At 42.0% G+C, this 22,956-nt stretch overlaps 1 protein-coding gene across 1 annotated transcript in view; it reads left to right on the top strand.

Annotated features, from left to right (window-relative positions):
* NINL (ninein like) overlaps positions 1 to 8,290 on the top strand; it is a gene marked incomplete at its 3' end in the record, with an annotated part of 85,323 nt that extends 77,033 nt beyond the window's left edge. The window contains exons 19-21 of the mRNA XM_084247729.1: positions 83 to 241; positions 5,507 to 5,620; positions 8,099 to 8,290. Of these exons, the coding sequence (XP_084103855.1) occupies positions 83 to 241; positions 5,507 to 5,620; positions 8,099 to 8,290 (465 nt within the window). The remainder of the gene's footprint in view (positions 1 to 82; positions 242 to 5,506; positions 5,621 to 8,098) is intronic.
* Between the last annotated feature and the right edge of the window lie 14,666 nt (positions 8,291 to 22,956).

Genomic DNA, 22,956 nt, shown 5'->3' with positions numbered 1-22,956 from the left:
AAAAGAGGGGCAAGTGTGCATGACCAGTGCATGTTCAAAAACATAAGCTTTTCATCTTTTTTTTTGACTCTTTTTGCTGTAGAGTCAGAAATGCAGGGATGAATTGTCCCAGCTCAGCCACAGGGTCCTTCAGTTGGGAGAGGAGGCCTCTGTACACCAGGCTCAAAATGAGCAGAATCAAGTCACCATTCAGCTGCTAACACAGAGACTGGAAGAGAAAGGGCACCAGGAGCAGCTGCAGGTGAGTGGCAGGACAATCTCTTGGCCTCTGAGAGGTGGGGGCTTAGCGGAGGGGGAGGTGTGGTAGGGGCATCAAGGAACCAAAAGCAGATCAAGAAGGCACCTGCAGGTAAAGTGAGGATTTCACAGGAAGCCCTGGAAACAAGTGACTTTAAGCAGTCTTTGCAAATTCCTGGTATCTAGAAAGTAGCAAAAAGGAATAAAATCCTGGTGATGGTAGATTAATTGGTACAGTGACAGTTTGGTAAAATATATATCAAGAGTCTTAAGAATGCCCGTGTGCTCTGGCTTCGTAATTATGATGGGAATTTTATCAGACCATTGTGGAAAGGATGAGCTGGAAGTATTTTCATTGCTGTGATATTTATAAGAGTAAAACCGAATTGAAATCAGCATGAATTATCAACAGTATTAATGAGTCAGTAAATTATGATGTCACCATTAAAAAAACATGTTTTTAAATAATATTTAATGTCATGGGGAAATACTCAAGTCGTGATATGAGCTGAGCACACAGAGTGGGTGAGTCCAGCCAAGAGGAATCCTCATGTCAGGGAAAGGCTGAGACTACCCCACGGTGTCGGGAATGTCCTTGAGCTGCTAGGGTCGTGGATCATTTAAGTTTTATAATTTTTGCTTTCCTGTAATTTCTGAAGTTTCTGCATTAAACATATCAGGCTGCTGAGATATATTTTATATTTGTGAAACTAATTTTTTTTTTTAAAACAGGGTGACCAAATCCAAAAACTTGAACTTGAACTTGAACAGGTGAATCAGGAATGTCAGAGTCTAAAGTGGTCACAGTCACAGCTGAGAAAGATCCTTGAAGAAAGCCAAGACCAGGTGGGTATGCATGATGGCCAGAGGCTGGGCCCTGGCCTGGGAGGAAAGTCAGTGCAATTTACTTTTTTTTTTTAAAGATTTATTTATTTTTATATAAGAGCTGGGGTACAGGCCAGACGCGCGGGAGGGTGAGAGGATTCACCAGAGACAGAGCAGGGAGCAGAACAGGCCGACTGACTGAAATACACTGCTGAGGGGAGCAGCAGGCGAGACAGGAGAGCTCTGCTTCGCCATGTGGAATGCTTGCCGGCTGGCCATGCTGCAGAGGCCCCGGACAGCTTCACAGTGCAGTGCTCAACCACCTGCACCACCAGAAAGTCCCACATTTTAAAGCTGACAGAGGTTAACAGGCCCACCCCAGAGAGGTTAACAGGCTGACCTGAGAGCATAGCCAGGTATGTAATAGCCAGGACTGGTCACACCTAGTCAGGAATTGGGTTGATCTTAAGCAAACCATGTGCAGAGGTATGCCTTTGTTTACTCAGGAGAGAATGTCTGTCAGCAGGCAGTTCTTTTGGGTGTGCCCTTGGGACAGGAGAGCCAAGGGAAAGCACTGAGTGACTTCTGAGGAGGGGAAGAGATGTCAGATCCAAGGCCATGGGGCAGAGTAGTCTCTTTGTTCCCTTTGATACCTATTTATATGCGCACAATGAAGCCCTGTGACCTCTCATGTTTCCTGTTCCTGCTTTTATCCAGTCCCCACCTCAGGCTGGAGAGATTCAGAGACAGGGGTAGGGAGCTCATGGTAAGGGACAAACCAATGTGAGCAGGGCAGGCTAAGCAGGGACCTCAGGGTGCCCTGATACTGGAGGGGGTTAATGCTCAAGACTGTGTGGCAGGTATGTGTCGGGGAGGTGCCCTCAGGGCTGAGTACCCAGGGTGAACTCAGACACAGCACTCAAAGGGTCAGAGGCCTACAGGGAGGAAAGAGGGGGATGGGTGAGGTGGCCTCAATGTGGTGGGGAAGGGGTCTCTAATCTACACACCTCCCACTGTTGAGCCTCTTTGTGTCTATTTCCCTGACCAACTGTTGGCCCCATAGCTGAACTTGGCCCTGGTGTCCCAATGTAAGAAGTCACTTTCCGGGTGCCCAAGGAGTCAGCCTGGGCACTGGACACAGGGCCAACTGCTGTGCTGTCCAAGTCTCCAGGGGATTTGCAGCCTTCCCCTGCAAGCAAGTGTCTTCCTAGATGTGCCTCTGTATATTGGGGGTGCCCCTCTCCATCTTTAAGTTTGAAAGGAACCTTTAAGTTTGAAAGGAACCTTGCCAGCTTGAACCTTTGGGGCTGAGGGGTCAGATCCAGCCGAAAAAGCCTGTCAGTACAAGCACAGGAGCTGCAGGGACCAGGCCCAGCACCCAGCTGTGGCCCAGGCAGAAGAGACATACAAAAGCAGTCCTGTTGGGCTGTGACTTAGAGAAGGACCCCCAGAACCACACCGATGGAAGTTTGTGTGAGGAACTAGACAAGATCAAGGGTAATTAGGAAGCTCTGGGTGTCTGTGAGGGTGGGCTGTGTGGGAAGGAAGTTGCTGTTGTGGGTGCATCCCTGGGTGGCTCCAAGGAGGAACGCCCAGAAGGTGACGGCCAAGCAGGTCAAACAGGTAGGTGTAAGCAGTGAGCTCCTCAGGTGGGGCCCTGGTAGGTCCCTCTCAGGGACTTCACAGGAGCTCAGAAAGCAGGGTGTGGACCGGCATAGCCCTGAGTCACAGGCATTTGGAGAACCCCTGCATGGGTCTTTATGGCAGTAGCAAATAACTCCAAGACTTGGTGGCCTAGAGCACCCTTTGCTATTATCTTTCATGATCTGTTGGCTGAATGGCATGACTGGGCCCTTCTTACTTGGTGTCAAAACAGTCAGGGCTGGGGCCACCTGAAGACATGACTTGGGGGCAGGGAGCCTCTTTGAGGGCTCGCTTGCAGGCTGACACGTGAATGGGACTGGGGGCCCAGTGGTACTGTCATCCCCACACCTGCCTGAGTAGTGTGGAGTTCTCATGGGGTGGCATCAAGGCCCTGAGGGGGGCAGTCGGCAAGCACCCTAGGAGGAGCAGACTGCCAGCTTCTCAGGACTATGCCTGGGAGTTTGAGTGTCACTCTCACCTCATTCTGTCATCCAGCCTGGATTCGAGGGGACACAGTCATGACGGGGGTGGGGGCAGTGGCAAGAGAGCAAAGAATAAACCTGCTTGGTTGGCAGGAAGAGCCAATGGCTGCCTGAGAAGCTTGCACTTAGCAGTGCCCCAGTGCCTGGAACCGAAGCCCCTCATTTCCTGGCTGTGGGTGACCCAAGCACCCTTGTGAAAGTTACCCACTCCGTGACAGTGAAGCATGGGTCTTGGGACTTGGCCAACCTCTAGCTCAGCTTGCTTTCACTAAGAGAGAGATGGATGGCACCCAGGAAGAATTCTGTTCCATGGTGCACAGCCCTCCCCTGGGTAGACAGTGGCCACCACAGAGGGTTCAGAGTGGAGGGGTGGCCACAGAAGGTGACAGCAGAAGTGTGGCAAGGAGCCAGGTTGGAGCAGAGTGCCTCCTAGAATGGACAGATGCTCTGCTCTCTGAGTCAGCACCTGGGACAGGCTCAGCCCCAGCTGGGGTGACTGCAGTGACCTCTAAAGCGGGACAACTGGGAAGAGGCCACATTTGGGGAGATAGCTTAGCTCTGGTTCTTCTAGCTCTTTCCTTCTCAGGGTGGCACCCAGCCAAGAGAACAGCCATGGTTATAGCAGTTGTCTGCTATAACCCAGAGATGTGGGGATTGTTGACTGTTGGAACCTAGGATGGGGGTTTGCAGCCTCTCTCACCAGCCTCTCTCCGATGGTGCATTGACTTCAACCTGCCCTGTCACTCCTGATGAAAACACTCCCTTCCACATCTGTGGGGTGTTTGAGGGCAGATGCAGTGCCAAGGAGTCTGTATTCTTGATGAAACCTCCAGAGTCAGTGTGATTTAAATCATGTTTTGACCTTACTTCCCAATTGCTGAATAAAGAATTGCCCATGTCATGTCCAGTTCAGGAATGGCTGTGCAGCGTAACTCCGGGGAGCTCTGTGCCATCCTCCGTGATTGAAAAACAGTTGCTGCCCCTCACTCCACAACCCCCAACATTCACAGTGAGCCTGGGCCTCCTGAGTGTAAACCCTCCACTTATAAGAGAAAATTACAACTCACAGCCTGCACAGATTATCGTTTCAAAAGAATTAGATTGCAGTGCAGTCTGCCGATCCTCCCATAGAGCCGGCGTGAAATCTCGGCGTCAGGACAGCAAGGAGCAGCAGGAGGGAAAGGAAGGTGGTGGACCATGAGGTCGGGAAGATAGCAGAGGCCAGTGTGCCAGGCACTGGGCTAGGCATTCAGAGATCTAGAAAAAGGAAAAAGTCACTGTCTGAGCAGCAGGATACAGTGGCTCAGCATGGACACAGACTGGGATCCTGGTCCCATTACCTCCCAGCTGGGTGACCTTGGGCCAGTTACTTTACCTCTCTGTGCTTCAGCTTCCTCACGTATAAAATTCAGATATAGGGGTACCTACCTCAAAACAAAATATTATTGGGCCTCCCCGGTGGCGCAGCGGTTGAGCGCTGGGTTGCGAAGCTGCCCGCAGCCTCTGCAACGCCGGTTCGATCCCCGGCTGCTCCCATGCCACCGGAGGAGGGTCCCACATGGCGCGCAGACCTCTCCTGCCGCCCGCTGCTCCCCTCAGCAGTGTACTTCGGTCCTTCTGCCTGCTCTGCTCCCCGCTCTGGCTCTGGTGAATTCTCTCACCCTCCCACGCTTCTGACTGTACCCAGTGCTTGTATAAATAAATAAATAAATAAATAAAAAATCTTTAAAAAAAAAAAAAACAAAAACAAAATATTATTGTGAGGATTCAGTAAGTTAGTACTTTAAGTGCTCGAGTAGTCTGTGGCAAGTCAGTGTTTACTTTTAAAAGGCTGAGACAAAACTCGCTCCTGAAATTCACTGCAAAATTCATGAGGAAGTGGGATAGGGTGTCTTCAAGAGGAAGAAATTGGAGCCAGACTGGGAAGGTGAGTAAAATTTGAGATTTATAAGCATAATTCTAACAAAGAATAACTAACTGGCATTATGCAAAAGGTTTTAGCTAGAGAGATCAAGTTAAGCGACAGTAAGTTTTCAACAAAACCAAGACATATAACAGATATCCTTTGGAAGTACTCCGTAATGCCCGGGGAAACTCACTTTGGAGTCATTTAGGACTCCTAGAATGAAGTGGTCTGCCAGTTCTCCTTGAACTACAAAGAGAAATGACAGCTTTGTGGCATCTGAGAGAACATTTGTGACTAGTACTATTTAGGGGTGAAAGGTTACCTTCAGTTACTACAGGTTTCTACATTCTAGCTAATTTCCTCCTTAAACAAGCCTTGTGATTCTTATGTAAAGTATCGGTCCCTGTGGCAGGAAGAACATGAAAAGCAGCTTAAAGCCACAGAAGAGCGGGTAGAAGAGGTGGAGATGATTTTGAAGAATGTGGAAATGCTCCTACAGGAAAAAGTAGGCGAGCTGAAGAAGCAGGTGAGGGGCTCTCGCTGCAGCACACACTCACTCAGCCTTTTCCTTTTGGGGGTATTCAAGTTGCTGATCAGGGGGAGAGTGTCTTGTCACAGAAGTCACAGAACCCACATTCATTGGCAGCCAGTGAATCTGGGTTCTGTCTAAACCTCACTTTGAGACTCTGAATGTCCATTTATTTTTTTGAGGACTGACCTCAGGGTCTACCTTCAAGGCCTCTGTAGAGTGGTAAACATCTGCCACATGACAGATGAACACACAAAACGAGCAAGTGAATGTCCTTCCTAAGGTTATGTGAACACTTCAAAAAAGACAATTCCCAAAAGGAAATAAACACATTATACAAATGTACAATAGGGGAGATATTTGGTAAAATCAGCTTTCTATTGATTCTTTTCATTGTTAAACTTCTGAAAAAAAAAATGGACAGATGTCCAAAAATGGACAACCTAATGACCTGGTCGTGGGCAGGTCTGGCTGTGTTCCACACCCAAAGCCAGGCTGGCATTCTAGAAGAGGGAATTGCTTATTGGGTGGGACTGTCCTTGCATTGTAGCAAATGCTGACAGTACTGCCAATCATGGGGACAGCACTAAAAGGGCACCCACACACATCCACATGTGCTGAGGGGCCTGTGGGAACCCGAGGGGAGGAGTGTCCCAGGCAGTGGAAGCAATGCTGACAAGTGTCCTTAGACTATTAGAACTGAGGATGTCCTTGTAGCTGGTATAGAGTGATGGGCTGGAACAGGTAGGCAAGACCTCTTCAAGGTCAGGAGTTTTTTGTTGTTGTTTTGTTTCAATTGCAATTAGAAGCCATTGGAAGATTTTGAGTAAGAACATGATATGATCAATATTTTTAATGAAATCACTCTGGGGGAAAAAATACCCTGGGCTAGTATAGAAAGCAAAGTCCAAAACAGGACCCTCCACCTCTAGTCACTCACACACACTCACAGTTGCCTTTTCTTGGAAAATCTCTATTGTGGTTAAATCCTGGGGCCCTGGCATTCTTGCCCCTGGGTAGTGAGTTCCAGCTATAGTGCCTCCACACTCTTGCTTCCTGACACCCCTTAGTCTGGTGGATTTTTGCCCTGACTTTCAGTACTTCCTCCCTCTCCTCTCAGCCTAGATTTGCTGCTTGTTTCACTGGAAGATCAGAGAAATCTAGGGTCCCACCCCTCACTTTCTGCATAGCCATGTGGGTGTTACCTGACCTGCATCCACTCTTGCTGCCACCTGACCACAGGCCTTACAAAGACCTGCTTCTCCCTGTGCTCTGCTTCTTATGAAAGTATCATTGAAGAGGAGTCTCTACTCTCTCCCTTGTTCTCCCCTTAACTCCTGCCTCCCACTAATCCATCAGCTCCACCTTCAGAATAAGACTCTAGTCACCTCTTCCCCCCACCCCCACCTACATCTTTTGCATCCTGTGTCCTGTTTTCTTCCTTTGATCTATTCTTAGCACAAGGAGCAGAGGCTATCCCTTTCAAACACCATTGAGGGCAGTATCTCTCCCACTCAGAACTCTCCTGTCTTCCCTTGTCCCTCAGTGAAAGGTGGAGTTTTCCCAGAGTCCAAGTTTCTGAAGGTTCTAGTTCCCCTCCCTTTCTGCACTGCTGCCCACATGGCAGCTCTGACTCCCTCAGCCGCCTCCCTCTAAGCTGTGTGCTCCTGCAGCCACAGGCCTCCTCTGCTGCTTTGTACTTGCTCCTCCCTCTGCCTGGAATTGTTCACCCTTGAGACTCACCCCTGTGCTTTATGTGGCTCTCTGCTCAAATGTACACTCCAAGCAAAGTAGGATGCCTCAACTGTCTACCCCTGTTGGGTTTTCTCTTAGCACTTTTGCACTGGACAGGTTGCATGTTTTTTCCCGGTCTTTTTACCTAAGAGCATGGCCCTTGCTAGCCAGTGTCTGGCATATGGGGCTGTGTAGTATTGCTTGTCCAAAGAATGAATTCAGTGCTGACTTAGGAAATCCCGGGCCTGGACCCTTGTGTCTTTGTCTGTTACTAAGGATTCCTAAATAGAGTGGCCTTCATCTCCGTCACTGAAGCCCCTGCCGCTGGTGTGTGCAGGCCGACAAGCTCACATCCCCAGGCTGGGAGGATGGATGCAGTGCTTGAGTGTGTCGTGGGTGATAAGATGGGCCTGCAGAACACTGGGTAAACCAGGGGCTCTGGCACACTTGACAATTTCTTTGTTTCAAGGACTATGAATCTTGGCTTTTTTATACCTTCATTTCTTGGTAAAATCTAGCCCCACAAAGTTGACAGATTTTCTCCACCATGTGGTTATCACATTCCCAATTTTCTCTATCATTCCAGAGTAACAAAAATTTGTCATCACATCTAATATTTGTATCAGATCCTTAAGAACCTCAAAATTATGCTGGAGCAAATAAAGATGAAAAACAGCAGGCTAGTCATGCAACTTTTCTTCTCTAGATTCCCAGCAAAGTGTAACTTTCTCCTCTTTCTAGTTTGAAAAGAACACCAAGTCTGATTTGTTGCTCAAGGAGCTCTACGTGGAAAATGCTCACCTGATGAAAGCACTTCAGGTCACTGAAGAGAAGCAGCGCAGTGCTGAGAAAAAAACCCACATCTTAGAAGGCAAAGTTAGAGCTCTCAACAAACTAGTCAGTAAGATCTCTGTAGCATCCCTCTCTGTGTGAAGACGGCTTGTTCTCCTGGAATTCTTGCCGATTAAGCAACTGTGAGGCCTTCGTTTCCAGTGACGCATTGACCCCTGAACCCAGACAGAGAGGGTTGTGGCTATTTGTTCACCCCACAAGCATTTAATGAATGTCTACCATGTGCCAGATACTGAGAAAATGGGCATGTTGGAAAAAATTTCATTTTTATTTTCAGTCCTGGTAACTTCCCTAGGTGAAATTCCTAATTTTGATACTTATCTGAGAGGCAGGTGAAGGGGACTCTCAGCAAGGAACAACTAAAAGAAATGGTAAAATAAAATTTGAAGATTGTACTTTGACCAGGACTACAAAGTTATTAAAAGGTACAGTCAGGGTTTTATACAGTGTTACCATTTCACTGTTACTGTTTTGGGCTTAAATCATTTGCTTTTTTGATGGTAAAACTGTAGAAACATTCTCAAAAGGCTTTACTTGCTGTGATTGTCAACCTGGCAATAAAGAATAAGGGAGGGGAAGCTCCTTCTTCAGGGTTTACTCCACCATGACAGTGCTTATTTTAGATCTGTGGACTCAGGGATGATGGAATTTATGCAAAAGCGATTGTCACTGAAATGTCATCACACTGGACACTGTAATATATGTTTTTTAAAAATATAGTTTTATATACAAAATATATATAAATTATGGTGATTTATCAGAAAAAAATACTGTGAGGTTGTCACTATTTACAATAAATTCTTTTCTATTAAAACTGATTTAACTCCTAAGTTTGTTTTAAATTTTCTTAATTATAAAATATTTCAAAATACAGAAAAAGCCTTATAAGTAACATGTGTCCATCAATTAGATGTATTAAAAAAAATCCTGCTATAACATTTTAGATGTTTGTATTGTTCTATTACACTCCTTCTTCTTCTTGGAGCTAATCACCATCCTGAAGTTGGTGCATTGTCTTCCTGTCTTGTCTGTGTTTTCTATATATGCTTATATAAGAGAAACCTTAAAGCACTACAGAAAGACACAAAAGGATGGAATAGGTGGTGGAAAGGTCAGTTCTTGGACAGAAGACTCAACATAAAGTTGGTTCTTTTAAATTAACTGATTAATGTCATATTCTCAATAAAAATAAAATGTTTCCTCCCCAAATCAACCACTTATCCCAGAATTGAACAATTCTTAGGTACAGGCACAGTTAGCTAAGTAAATAAGAGTATTTAAAAACTCTGTAAGAGCAATGAATGGGGCCTAGATCTGCCAGTTATTAAAATACTAATTCTCGGTATTGGTTGGGTTACATGGGTGTATGTATGTATTTGTACCAAAAGGTACACTTTATGCTTATTCATTCACTTTGGGCCTCTGCCTAGTATTGGAGAAACAAAGAGACAGGATCTAATGGACCTGGACAACATTATCAACCAATGGACATACTGTTTTAAAGATTTATATGCATACAAGAGCTAGAATGCAGGTCAGAGATGCGAGGGGAGGGGGGGGTAAAGGTGGGGGAGGGGCGAGAAGATTCACCAGGGACTGAGTGGGGAGCAGAACAGGTAGATCTACTGAAATACACTGCTGAGGGGAGCAGCGGGCGAGACAGGAAAGGTCTGCTGTGCTATGTGGGTCACCTCCCTGGCCGGGGATCAAACTCATGCTGCAGTGACTGCAGATAACTTCATAGTGCTGCATCTTAACCCCTTGCGCCACCAGGAAGGCCCCAACCAATGGACATTTACAGAACCCAATACCCAACAGCAGAAATGCACCTGGAACATTTATCAATTACTATGATCATCTTCTGGACCTTGAAACAATTCTCAAAAAAATCAAAAGGATTCAAGTTATATAAAGTATTTTCTCTGACTACAGTATAAATTAGAGATTAAGACCAGACTAATATCTGGAAACTCCAAATATTTGGAAAATGAATTACACATTGCTAAATAACATTTCACAAGAAGCCAGAGGAGAAGCTACTAATAGAATTTATTCTGAAATGAATGAAAATGAAAAAAATGTTTGGAGTTGGAGTTAAAGCATTAATTATGGAGAAATTCATAGCACTAAATAACTGTATTGAAAAGAAAAGTCTTTCCAACTTCAATAACTCAAATAGCAAATTAAATGCAAAGTAAGCAAAAGAAAGGAAATAATGAAGGTCACAGCAGGACTAGGAGGTCAGGGTGTGGCACACTATGGCTATACCCATCCCATGGCCTGTTTTTGTATATAGTTTGATTGGCGCAACAGCCATACCCATTCTTTATGCACTATCCATGCTTGTGTCCTACCATAGGGTCCGAAGAGAATGCAGTCTACAAAACCAAAAGTTTGTTGAACCCTGAAGTACAAAAGAAAAATAGAGAAAGTCAATGCAATCAAAGGCTATTTCTTTAAGATTAATAAAATTGAAAAGCTCTAGCCTAGAATGAACAGGATAAAAGAAAGGGAAAATTACCAATAGCAGGAATAAGAGAAGTAACATCACACAGAATTTACAGATACGAAAGCATAGTAAGGCAATATTGTGACCATTATGCCAGTAAATTAAACAACTTAGATAAAATGGCAAAGATAAATGGCCATTCAAGAATAAGCTTGGGTCGTCCCTGGTGGCCCAAGGGGTTAAGACGCAACCTGTGAAGCTGTCCACAGCCACTGTAGCATCAGTTCAACCCCAGCCAGGGAGATATCAACATGGCGCAGCAGACCTCTCCTGACTCGCCCGAAGCTCCCCTCAGCAGTGTATTTCACTCATTCTGCTTGTTTTGCTCCTCACTCTTGTCTCTGGTAAATCCACTCACCCCCTGCATCTCTGGCCTGTACCCCAGTTCTTGTGTGCGTAAATAATCTTTAAAAACAAAACACACACACAAGACAGAGAGATACCCTATAGATTGGGAGAAAATATTTGCACTCCATAAGGCCTGGTATCAAAGATCTACAACTTACACAACTCAACAAAAACAAAATAAAGAATTCAGTCAAAAAGTGGGCAGAAGAGTTAAAAAGATACCTCTCCAAAGAGGAAATGTAGATAGCAAACAGGCACATGAAAAAATGCTAATGTTATAATATATATCAAGATATAACTTATGCTCAGGAAATGCAAATCAAAACCACAATGAGATATCAACTTACACCAGTAAGAATGGCCCACATTAGAAAAAAACTAACAACAAATGCTGGCAAGGATGTGGAGAAAAAGGAACACTTTTACACTGCTAATGGGAATGCAAACTGGTCCAAGCACTATGGAAGGCTGTGTGGAAGACCCTTAAATTGCTAAAAACAGATCTTCCATATGACCCAGCAATTCCACTCCTAGGAAACCACCCAAAGGACACAAAATCAGTAAATCAAAATGAAACCTGACTCCTCTGTTCATTCCAGCACTATTTACAATAGCTAAGATATGGAAACAACCTAAATGTCCAAAAACAGATGACTGGATCAAGAAGATGTAGTATACATGCAAAATGGAATACTACTTGGCAATCAAAATAGATAATCTCATGCTATTCATAGCAACATGGATGGAGCTGGAAGGGATTATGGTCAGTGAAATAAGTCAGAAGGAAAAAAGAAAAATGTCAGATGATTTCACTTATAGGAGGTATATAGGGAAACCAAACAAATGGTAGGGAAAGGAAAAAAAGAGACAAAACTAGCAGGCAAACTATATTTGGAGACATACAGTAGGGGAGGGGGAGGGAGAGGGATTTTTCAAAACGGGACGGAAAAGCACAAGAGACTATGATGATGGTTCACAGGTGCTTGGTGATGGGAATTTTATGGGGATTACACTGAAAGGAAAAATCAAACATTATACAAAAATGAGCAACAATGTAAAATATATATTTAAATAAATCCATTTAATTTTTTTAAAAAAGCAAAGTCAATGCCTGGCTTCAGAGTATCAAAGGTCAGGTTGACTCTTCTTAGGGACAAATGCAGCTGGTGATTTCAAGTTGAAGTCAATGCTCACTTGCCATTCCAAAAATCCTAGGGCCCTTAAGAATTATGCTAAATCCTCACACCATGCACAAAAACCAACTCAAAATGGATTAAAGAACTAGACATAAGACCTGAAACCATAAAATACATAGAAGAAAATATAGGCAAAACACTACATGACATGCACCTCAAAGACATCTTTACAGAAACATCACCCAAAGCAGTGACAGTGAAGGCAAAGATAAACAGCTGGGACTACATCAAATTAAAGAGCTTCTGCACAACAAAAGAGACAATAACCAAAACAAAGAGAAACTCCACCAACTGAGAGAAAATTTTTGCACACAACACTAATGATAAAGGACTGATCACAAAAATCTGCAGAGAGCTGTTCATTCATCAACAAAAACAAAGTAATCCAGTCCAAAAATGGGCAGAAGAGCTAAAAAGAAACTTCTCCAAAGAGGAAATGCAAATGGCCAACAGGAATATGAAAAAATGTTCAACATCACTTGTAATCAGGGAAATGCAAATCAAAACTACAATGAGATACCATCTTACACCAGTGAGTGCCGCGGACCAGCACAGCAGTGGATGATGAGGCCGTCTCAGGGTTGATTGCGTGGGGTGGTCAGGGAGTCGGCGAATAAATGACACACAGACACACTTCAAGAGAGTGAAAATCTGAGTGCAACTTTATTTGAGTCAGTGGTCAGTATATATATGTTTTTCTAAAGGCATAGGATCGGTTATCAGTGAATTAAACCAGCTGGCTCATAGGTTTAGCTTATCATTGACAGGGCAGTGATGTATGTCCGAAATTACATCTGGACCTAGTCATTTTCTTAAGTAGTCAGGCTAATAATTTTTCTTTTGTTCTATGTAATTACTTTTTGTTTTAATAACTACTCACTACCACTAACTTATTTATTAATTAGCATAGGTGAATATACTTTTCACAAAGTAATATTTTTTCATTAAGATCAAAGCTAACAAAGCCAAGGACACAACAGAGAAATCATAAAACTAACAATTCTATTATTACAGAGTTTAGTAATGTTTCATTTGAATTAGCCTAGTTATTAGATTACATATGTTTTTTAATCAGCAATCAATGACCAGAAAAAGGAAAGATTTTAGAAAGACAGTTGTAGCAGAATAAAGTTTGTGAGCCTTGAGAAAGCGAGATAAGGTTTCGTGTGTACAGTATTCCTTTTAACAATCTTCGTGGCGGCTTCTGGTGGTCATTATCTCTTAACAGGCATCCGGCCTATCTAAGCTTTAGGGAGTTTGCTGTTCTCCCCCTGCGCGCATGGTTCCTTGCCCACGCCGGACCTCAGGGACCATGGCAACAGCCATTAGCCCTGAAGGTCACTGCAGGGGGAGGTGCAGCAAGTGAGAATGGCACCTATTAAAAAAACTAGCAACAATAAATGATGGCGAGGTTGTGGAGAAAAAGGAACTCTCCTGCACTGCTGGTGGGAGTGCAAACTGGTCCAACCACTATGGAGAGCTGTGTGGAGATTTCTTGACCTACTAAACATAGAGCTTCCATATGATCCAGCAGTTCCACTCCTAGGTATTTACCCAAAGGACACAGAAACATTAATTCCAAAGGGCACCTGCATGCCTATGTTGATAGCAGCACTATTTACAATAGCTAAGCTATGGAAACAACCCATATGTCCAAAAATAGATGACTGGATCAAGAAGATGTTGTACGTATACACAATGGAATATTACTCAGCAATCAAAAAAGATAAACACATGCAGTTTGCAGCAACATGGATGGAACTAGAAGGGATCATGCTCAGTGAAATAAGTCAGAAAGAAAAAGACAAATACCGGATGGTCTCACTCATAGCAGGAATTTAGAAAACCTAAATAAGAGACCAGGAAAAAGACTAATCAATACAAAGTAAAAATCAAAATCAACAAGCAACTATAAACCAGAGACACACTACGGGGGGCGGGGAGAGAGGGGCGGGAGAAGAAGGACTAGAGTCAATATAACGGGGGGTGCAATTATATCGGGAATATAACCAAAATGAAAATGCATACATTATGCAAAGATTAAAAATGATGTAAGAATTATATAAAATATTAAAAAAAAGAATTATGCTAAATCTACTGTGCTTGTGCTCTATAAATGGAACAACAAAGCCTGGATGACAGGATATTTGTGTATATATGGTTTACTGAAATTTTTTTTAAAGATTTATTTATTTATACAAGAACTGGGGTACAGGTCAGATGTGTGGAAGGGTGAGAGGATTCACCAGAGGCAGAGCGGGCAACAGAACATGCAGACTGACTGAAATACACTGCTGAGGGGGGCAGTAGGCAAGACAGGAGAGGTCTGTCCCACCATGTGGGGTATCTCTGCGGCTGGTGGGGATAAAACCAGAACTGCAGAAGCTGCAGACAGCTTCACAGCGCTGCGCTCAACCGCCTGTGCCACCAGGGAGGCCCAGTTTACTGAATATTTTAAGCCCACTGTTGAGGCCTATCGCTCAGTAACTTTCAAAATATTATTATTACTTGTTTACAATATACCTGTTTACCCAAGAGATCTGATAGAGATGTACAAAGATCAATGTTATTTTCATTTATTCTGCAGCCCATGGATCAGGAGTAAATTTGACTTTCAATCCTTTTTTTAAGAAATACATTTTAAAAAGCTGTAACTATGCTATACGAAGACATCCCTCTACTGATATGGACAAAGTAAATTTAAAATCTTCTGAAAAGGATTCACTATTCTAGATGTCATTAAGAACACATGATTTTTACCATTCATGGGAAAAGGTCAATATTAACAAGAGTTTAGAAGTTGATTCCAAATTTCATCAATAAGTGGTTCAAGATTTCCATGTAGGGACTATAAAGAAATAGCAAGAGAACTAGAAGTGGAACCTGAAACTATAACTGGATTGCTGCAATCTCTCTTTTGTTTTTTAAAGATTTATTTATTTATGCATATAAGAGCTGGGGTACAGGCCAAAAATGCAGGGGGTGAGAGGATTCACCAGCCACTCGTGCTGCAGTGGCTGCAGATAGCTTCATAGTGTGGTGCTTAACCCCTTGCGCCACCAGGGATGCCCTGCAATCTCTTAACATTTAAATAGATGAGGAGTTGCTTCTTAGGGATAAGCAAAGAAAGCATTATCTTATATAGAATCTACTCTAGATGAAGATGTGGTGAACAATGCTGAAATGACAATAAGGGATTTGAAATATTGCGAAAGTTTAGTTGAACAGCATGACTTGAGAGGACTGATTCCAACCTTGAAAGCTCCACTGAGGATAAAATGCTATCAAACAGCATCTCGTGGCTTGGACATAACTTGTGAAAGGAATAAATGAATGTGGTAAACTACATTGCTAGCTTATGCTAAGAAGTAGCTACATCTACCCCAAACTTCAGCAACCACCACCTTATCAGTCAGTAGCCATCAACACTGAGACAAGACCCTCCAGCAAAAGATTATGTCTCACTGAGGTTCAGGTGATAGTTAGCATGTTAAACAATAAAGTATTTTTAAATTAAAATACCATTGATATTTTAGATATAACACTATCAGACACTTAATAGGCCACACTATAGTGTAAGCTCAATAAGAAAACAATAACTTTTTTTTTTTTAATGGGCAAAGATTTGGATCAATTCAACAAAAAAGATACACAAATTGCAAAGTCCAAATCACGTGTAAAGATACTTAATATCACTAGTTGTTACGGAAATGCATATTAAAACCACAAGATAGCACTACATACCCATTACAATAATTAAAAAGGCTAACCAGGGCCTCCCCTGTGGCACAATGGGTTAAGCACCGCACTACGAAAGAATCCGCAGCCTCTGTAGCACAAGTTCGATCCCCAGCCGGCCAGGGAGCAACCCACATGGCGAGGCAGACCTCCCCTGTCTCGCCCGCTGCTCCCCTAGCAGTGTATTTCAGTTAATCTGCCTGTTCTGTGCCCCGCTCTGTCTCTGGTGAATCCTCTCACCCCCTGCATCTCTGGCCTGTACCCCAGCTCTTGTATGCATAAGTGGATAAATCTTTAAAAAAAAAAAAAAAAGGCTAACCATACCAAGTATTGGCTGCGATGCAGAAAAACTGAAATCATACATTGCTGCTGTGAATACAAAATCCACAACCACCTTAGAATACTGCTTGGCAATTTTTTTTCTTAAAAAGTCATTCGCCTAGGGCTTCCCCGGTGGCGCAGCGGTTGAGCGCTGGGTTGCAAAGCTGCCCGCAGCCTCTGCAGCGCCGGTTCGATCCCCGGCTGCTCCCCGGCCACCAGAGGAGGGTCCCACATGGCACGCAGACCTCTTCTGCTGCCCGCTGCTCCCCTCAGCAGTGTACTTCAGCCCTTCTGCCTGCTCTGCTCCCCACTCTGGCTCTGGTGAATTCTCTCACCCTCCCGTGCTTCTGACTGTACCCAGTGCTTGTATAAATAAATAAAAATTTAAAAAAAAAAAAAAGTCATTCGCCTACAATATGATCAAGTCGTTTTGTACCTAGTTGTTTGCCCAAATGGAAATATATGTTCATAAAAGACTTCTATACAATAATTGCAATTATTACATATTTTGGCAAGAGCCATCAAATATTTTTTAAATTTAATTTTATATATTTTTTACATCATTTTTCATTTTTGCACAATGTATACATTTTCATCTTGGTTATAGTTGCCATACAATTCCCACCCCCCTTGTTTTGATCCTACTCCCTTCTCCCCCCTCCCCCCAGCCCCTGCCTTAGTGCATCTCTGGTTTATAGTTGCTTGTTGATTTTGATTTTTACTTCATTATAATTAGTATTTTTCCCGGTCCCTTATTCAGGTTTTCTAAATTCCTGCTATGAGTGGGACGATCCAGTATTTTTCTTTTTCTTTCTGGCTTATTTCACTGAGCATGATCCCTTCCAGAAGAGCCATCAAATATAACTGTCTGACAGATTAAGCTTCTATGTGTGAAATGATGTGTGCACAGTGATGTATTAGCTCTGACAATAACAGCAAAAATGTGGAAACAATTCAAGTGTCCATTACTAGGGAAGTGGTCTTCAATTTAGCTGTATTTGACACAATTTTATGAAAATTCCATGTATATATGTTAACTGGAAAATTTATATATAATGATCACCACTGTAGCGAGAACTAGCACCTTTATCACATAATTACCCTTTGTCTTTATTAGATGGGATAATTAAGTCCTACTCTTAAAGTGGGATGATAGTACAATATCATCTATATTCACTATACTGTGCATTAGTTTTCTAAGGGCTTATTACTGCCAGTTACAAGTTTACACCCTTAGCCACATCTGTCCATTCCCAAACTGCCTCCTCTTATAAGAACACTAGTCCTACTAAGACTTCATTTTACCTTAATTACCTCTTTGAAGGCCATATCTCTACAAACAGTCATATTCTGAAGTATTGGTTAGAGCTTCAACTTGTGTATGAATTTTGGAGGAACACAATTCAGTCCATAACACAGCCATAAGAAGAGTAGTGCTTAGGAAAGAATGAAGATTCCCTTTAATGATTTGTAACCTTTATGAAAGCAGAAAACAAGAATTTATATTCACACTTTCTTTTATTCATGTGAAGAGACTTAAAATAAGCCCATAAAATTAATAAAAGTGGTTCACTAGTGAATATGGGAACAGGACGGATAAGGACAGAAGTGAAGTGAGTTTTGTTGTATACTTTATTATACACATATCTTTTGGAACATGTGAATATATTGGGGTTTTTTTGTAGTTACAAAAAAAAAATGAGATATTCAACTCATCCTAACTACTACCAATTTTGAAAATAAACCATCTGAAATTTGCATCTCCCTCTTCAACATTCCAAAATACTGATACATCATCATTACAGGTTTTTAAAGTTACATGACTAAGACCAAAAAGGTAAAACAGCTACATAATTTAGGAATGATCAAATGTTCAGAAACACTAAAATTTACTCCAGAGAAAGTAAAAAGCTTGACCTAAAACTAAAGAAAACAAAAAATTTAATCTAACATCAACATCTCTCACCCCACAAGATATATAGATACACAGATGGCTTTGTATGCATTAAAGCTATTTCAAAGTTACATTTCTATAAAATAGATAAGGGAACAAGCACCAAATCTGGCTGTGGTGGCCACACATGAAGGTCTCCATGTGTGGTTCAGAGTCCCTTTAAAGAACCTGAACAGCCTGTGGCTGTACTTAACTGAAGAGAGAAGCAGAGGGTGCCAGTCTTGTACCAGGCCTCATCTTTCAGAGAACTAGCAATACCCTCTTTCACCTTCTTAAAATCCAAGAGTCCTGAGAGAGCAGGGACAGCTCAAGTCCTCCCTGCCAAGTAAATGCCTGAATGCAACTTCATCAGAGACCCCAAGCAAGATCTGCAGACTTGCCCAGGTGGGCCCAGTCAAACCACAGGATCATGAGGGTTAATTAAATGGTGCCGTTAAAGACATTAAGTTTTGGATTGCTTGTTTCAGACGAACAGATAACTGGTAAGACTAAAAGAGCACAGACACACAAGCACTCACATTCTCTTCTTTCAAAATATTATAAAGCCAGCATCACTCACAGTTGCTAAATTCCCCATTAAAATAATAGCAAATCAATCTTGCAGTTCACTGAATGATTAACACACATGGCCAAAGACAGTGTAGCCCAGGGAATACACAATGGTTCAAGAGTAAAATTCTATTTATATAATTCATAACATTAGAGAGTTAAGTAAGAAAACACATGATCATCACTGAGATTCCAAAAGTTCCTCTGTAAGAATCTTATTTGTTATTAACCACTGTTCTGTAATCATAGTATTGAATTCATTTTGAGGTTTAAAGTTGCACTAGGGAAAGCCACAAGTTTTGGTATTTTTCCTGGGGAAATGTGGAATAGAAAAATTGAGACAGAAGACAGTGGCATTCCAATCAAGTCAGGACAAAGATAAACTGCCAACTATTACCAACAGTAGTAGACATTTTTCTGAAATTTCTAGACAACAAAATCAATGTGAAAAATAAATGAGTTTATATATACATATTTTAGAACATGGACAAATTATTATAGTTTGCACCTTTCTTACATATATCAGCCAAAGCAGTTAAAAATGGAAAAGAAAGTCGATTAATGTAAGGAATAAAATTAGAAGAGAATTGGAAAATATTTAAAAAGAAATGGGATTGTACTTTACATGTGAGCACACTGTTAGCAGTGAAGGGCAGCTTATTTTCATTGTCTACATTATGTATTTTTTTACTTTTTATATTATCTTACCATTAGAAAAAAATGATACATGTTTAACCACATTTCTATAGAGAGCCAGTTAATATTAACTGGTAAAACTTCAAAAATTTCAAATTTTCAACTAGCATACATTCAACTCAAATAAGTATATTTTATTGTTTTGAGGCTTTAACACAAAATTATTTTGCATAATTTAAGTTCAGGAACACTGCTGGTTTAGGGACATGATGTCCTCAAATCTGTTTACAGCACAGCAGACTCCCATGGACTCGAGGGCCCATCTGTGTGCACCATCCTAAGTTCTCTAAAAGTAGAAGAGGAGGGACAAAGTAATCACAGACCCAACAGCTGGAGAGCAGCATCATCTATCCCTTCACTTTGGGAAATTTTCCTAGTGTTTATCAGCAGAGATTTTTTTTTTAAAGATTTATTTATTCATACAAGAACTGGGGTACAGGCCAGAGGTGTGGGGGGTGAGAGGATTCATCAGAGACAGAGCAGGGAACAGAACAGGCAGATTGACTGAAGTACACTGCTGAAGGGAGCAGTGCTCGAGACAGGAGAGGTCTGCTGCGCTATGTGGGTTGTTCCATGGCAGGCCGGGGATCAAATTTGTGCTGCAGAGGCTGCAGATACCTTCATAATGCTGTGCTTAACAAGCCACCAGGGAGGCCCAGCAGAGATTTAGATGAAAATACGATCTGAGTATGAGGGGAGAGACTATTTTCAACCAAAAAAAAAAAAAAAAAAAAACCAACTGCAAAGGGCAGCTTATTGACCTGAGTAGGTCAATTATGAAAATATACAGATCTTCATCTTAGTCAAGTCTCTTTAACTTGATTTCTTGAGCATAACTTTGGTCAAAAGTTCTCCTGTATAAAAACAAAGCTGCACATACAGCATGTGCCAGGTCCTGTGCTGATCTGGGCTAGTCATGGCAGGGACTGGTGGGGAAAGGCCACTGACCACCAGACGAGGTCACTGCCTTTCCAGCTCTTACCATTCTCAGTTCATCAGAGAACAGATTGACCCTCCACTCAACTAGCTCTTCACATGACTGTGGTCAAAGGGAATCTGGGAAAAGTGCATCAAGTTCCTTCTCTAGCCCCAATTTCAGTTCCTTTTCCAAGGAGGTACACAGTACTGTTGCACTCAACAAGCAGGTGTGTAGACCAAGCCAGAGCAGCCACCACTGACAGAAATGGGCAGAATCTGGGCTTCCCTGGTGGTGCAGGGTTTAAAGTCAGTGCCATCAAAGCCCTACTGGTGAAAACAAAAGAGAAAGGAGGTATTACACTTCCAAACTTCAAGCTATACTATAAAGCCATAATAATTAAAACAGTTTGGTATTGGAACAAAAGCAGACACACAGATCAATGGAACCAAATAGAAAGCCAAATAAAATCACACTTATATGGACAGCTAATCTTTGTCAAAGGAGCAAAGAATATGCAATGGAACATGAACAATTTGTTCAATAAATGGTGCTGGGAAAACTGGACCACCACATGCAAAAAAGTGAAACTAGACCACTACCTCTCACCACGCACAAAAATCAACTCAAAATGGATAAAAGACCTGGACATAAAGACCTGAAACCATAAAATATATAGAAGAAAATACAGGCAAAACACTACAAAGCATACATTTCAGTAACATCTTTAAAGACTCATCACCCAAAGCAAAGAAAGTCAAGGAAAAGATAAACACCTGGGATTACATCAAACTGAAAAGTTTCTGTACAGCAGAACAGACATTAACCAAAACAGAGAGACACCCCACTGATTGGGAAAATATTTTTGCACTCCAGTCAACTAATACAGGACTGATCACAAAGATACACAAAGAACTCACATGACTCAACAAAAACAAAGTAAAAAATCCAGTCAAGAAATCGGCAGAAGAACTTAAATACATTTCTCCAAAGAGGAAATGCAAATGGCCAATAGGCATATGAAAAAATGTTCAACATCCCTTATAATCATGGAAATGCAAATCAAAACCACACTGAGATACCACCTTACACCAGAAAGAATGGCACATATCAAAAAATTAGCAAAACTAAATGTTTGTGGCAAAAAAGGAACTCTCCTACATTGCTGGTGGGACTGCAAACTGGTCCAACCACTTTGGAAAGCTGTATGGAGGTTCCTCAGTCTACTAAACATGGAGCTACCATATAACCCAGCAATTCCACTCCTAGGGATCTACCCAAAGGACACAAAAACATTGATTTAAAAGTACACCTATGTTAATTGCAGCACTATTTACAATAGGTAAAACCTGGAAACAACCCAAATGCCCAAAAATAGATAACTGGATCAAGAAGATGTGGTGTATATATATACAATGGAATATTATTCATCAATCAAAAAGATAAACTCATGCCATTCGCACCAATGTGGATGGAGCTAGAAGGAATTAAATTCAGTGAAATAAGGCAGAAGGAAAAAGAAAAATATCGCACTGTTTCACTTACAGCAGGAATAAGGGGAACCAAATAAAACATCAGTGTAAAAAAATAGTAACAGTACAAAACACAACAAAGCAAAAACAGACAATTATAAATCAGAGACATACTGCAGGGGAGAAGGAGGGAGAGGGATCAAAGGGAGGGAGGGAGGAGAACAGGGGACTGAGGTGATGGTGCATGGGTGCACTGGGGAAGGAAATTCCATGGGGACTACACCTGAGGGGGTGGGGGGAAGCAAATATTGTTTAAAAATGAACAATGATGTGAAAAAAATTAAAAAATTAAAAAATTAAAAAAAAAATGCCTTCCAACAAGGCCAAAAAAAGAAAAAAAGAAAGAAAGTCAGCATTATCAACTTATCCAGCAGCCTCTGTATCATGAGTTCGATCCCCGGCCATGGAGCTACCCACATGGCACAGGAGATCTCTCATCTCACCTGCTGCTCCCCTCAGCAGTGTATTTCAGTATTCAGTAGATCTGCCTGTTCTGCTCCCCACTCTGTCTCTGGTGAATCCTCTCACCCTCCCGCACCTCTGGCCTGCACCCCAGTTCTTGTATGCATAAATAAAAATAACTCTTAAAAGAAAAAAAAATGGGCAAAATCCACTGTGCCCTTCCTGTATTCCTTCCCAAATAGCCAAAAGATAAAGTATGTCATTAAACATTAAACACACTAAAAATGTTTAGAACCTATTATTCCCACCTTCCCAAATCATTTGAAAATGTGTTCAGAAATTCAGTTCCCTGGCTCACACAAAGCACACTACAGATGCAATGGAATCTATCTTCAGCCAAATGAAACTTCTTCATTGTTTAAAAAAAGATTTAAATGCAATAAAAGTTTATTTTCATTAGACAAAATTCATGTTGTAGTAATGCAGCAATATTATGATTACAGGAATAGCTTATTACAAAAAAGGATGAATCCTGTAAAATAAGAAAACAAACCATGTTCCTTTCCAGGTACTCCTGGTTACCTTA

The sequence above is a fragment of the Talpa europaea genome (genome assembly GCF_964194135.1).
Source record: "Talpa europaea genome assembly, chromosome: 11".
NCBI classification, from domain to species: Eukaryota; Metazoa; Chordata; class Mammalia; order Eulipotyphla; family Talpidae; genus Talpa; species Talpa europaea.
Note: the sequence above shows the minus strand (reverse complement) of the source record. Positions and strands in the feature narration are given on the sequence as shown.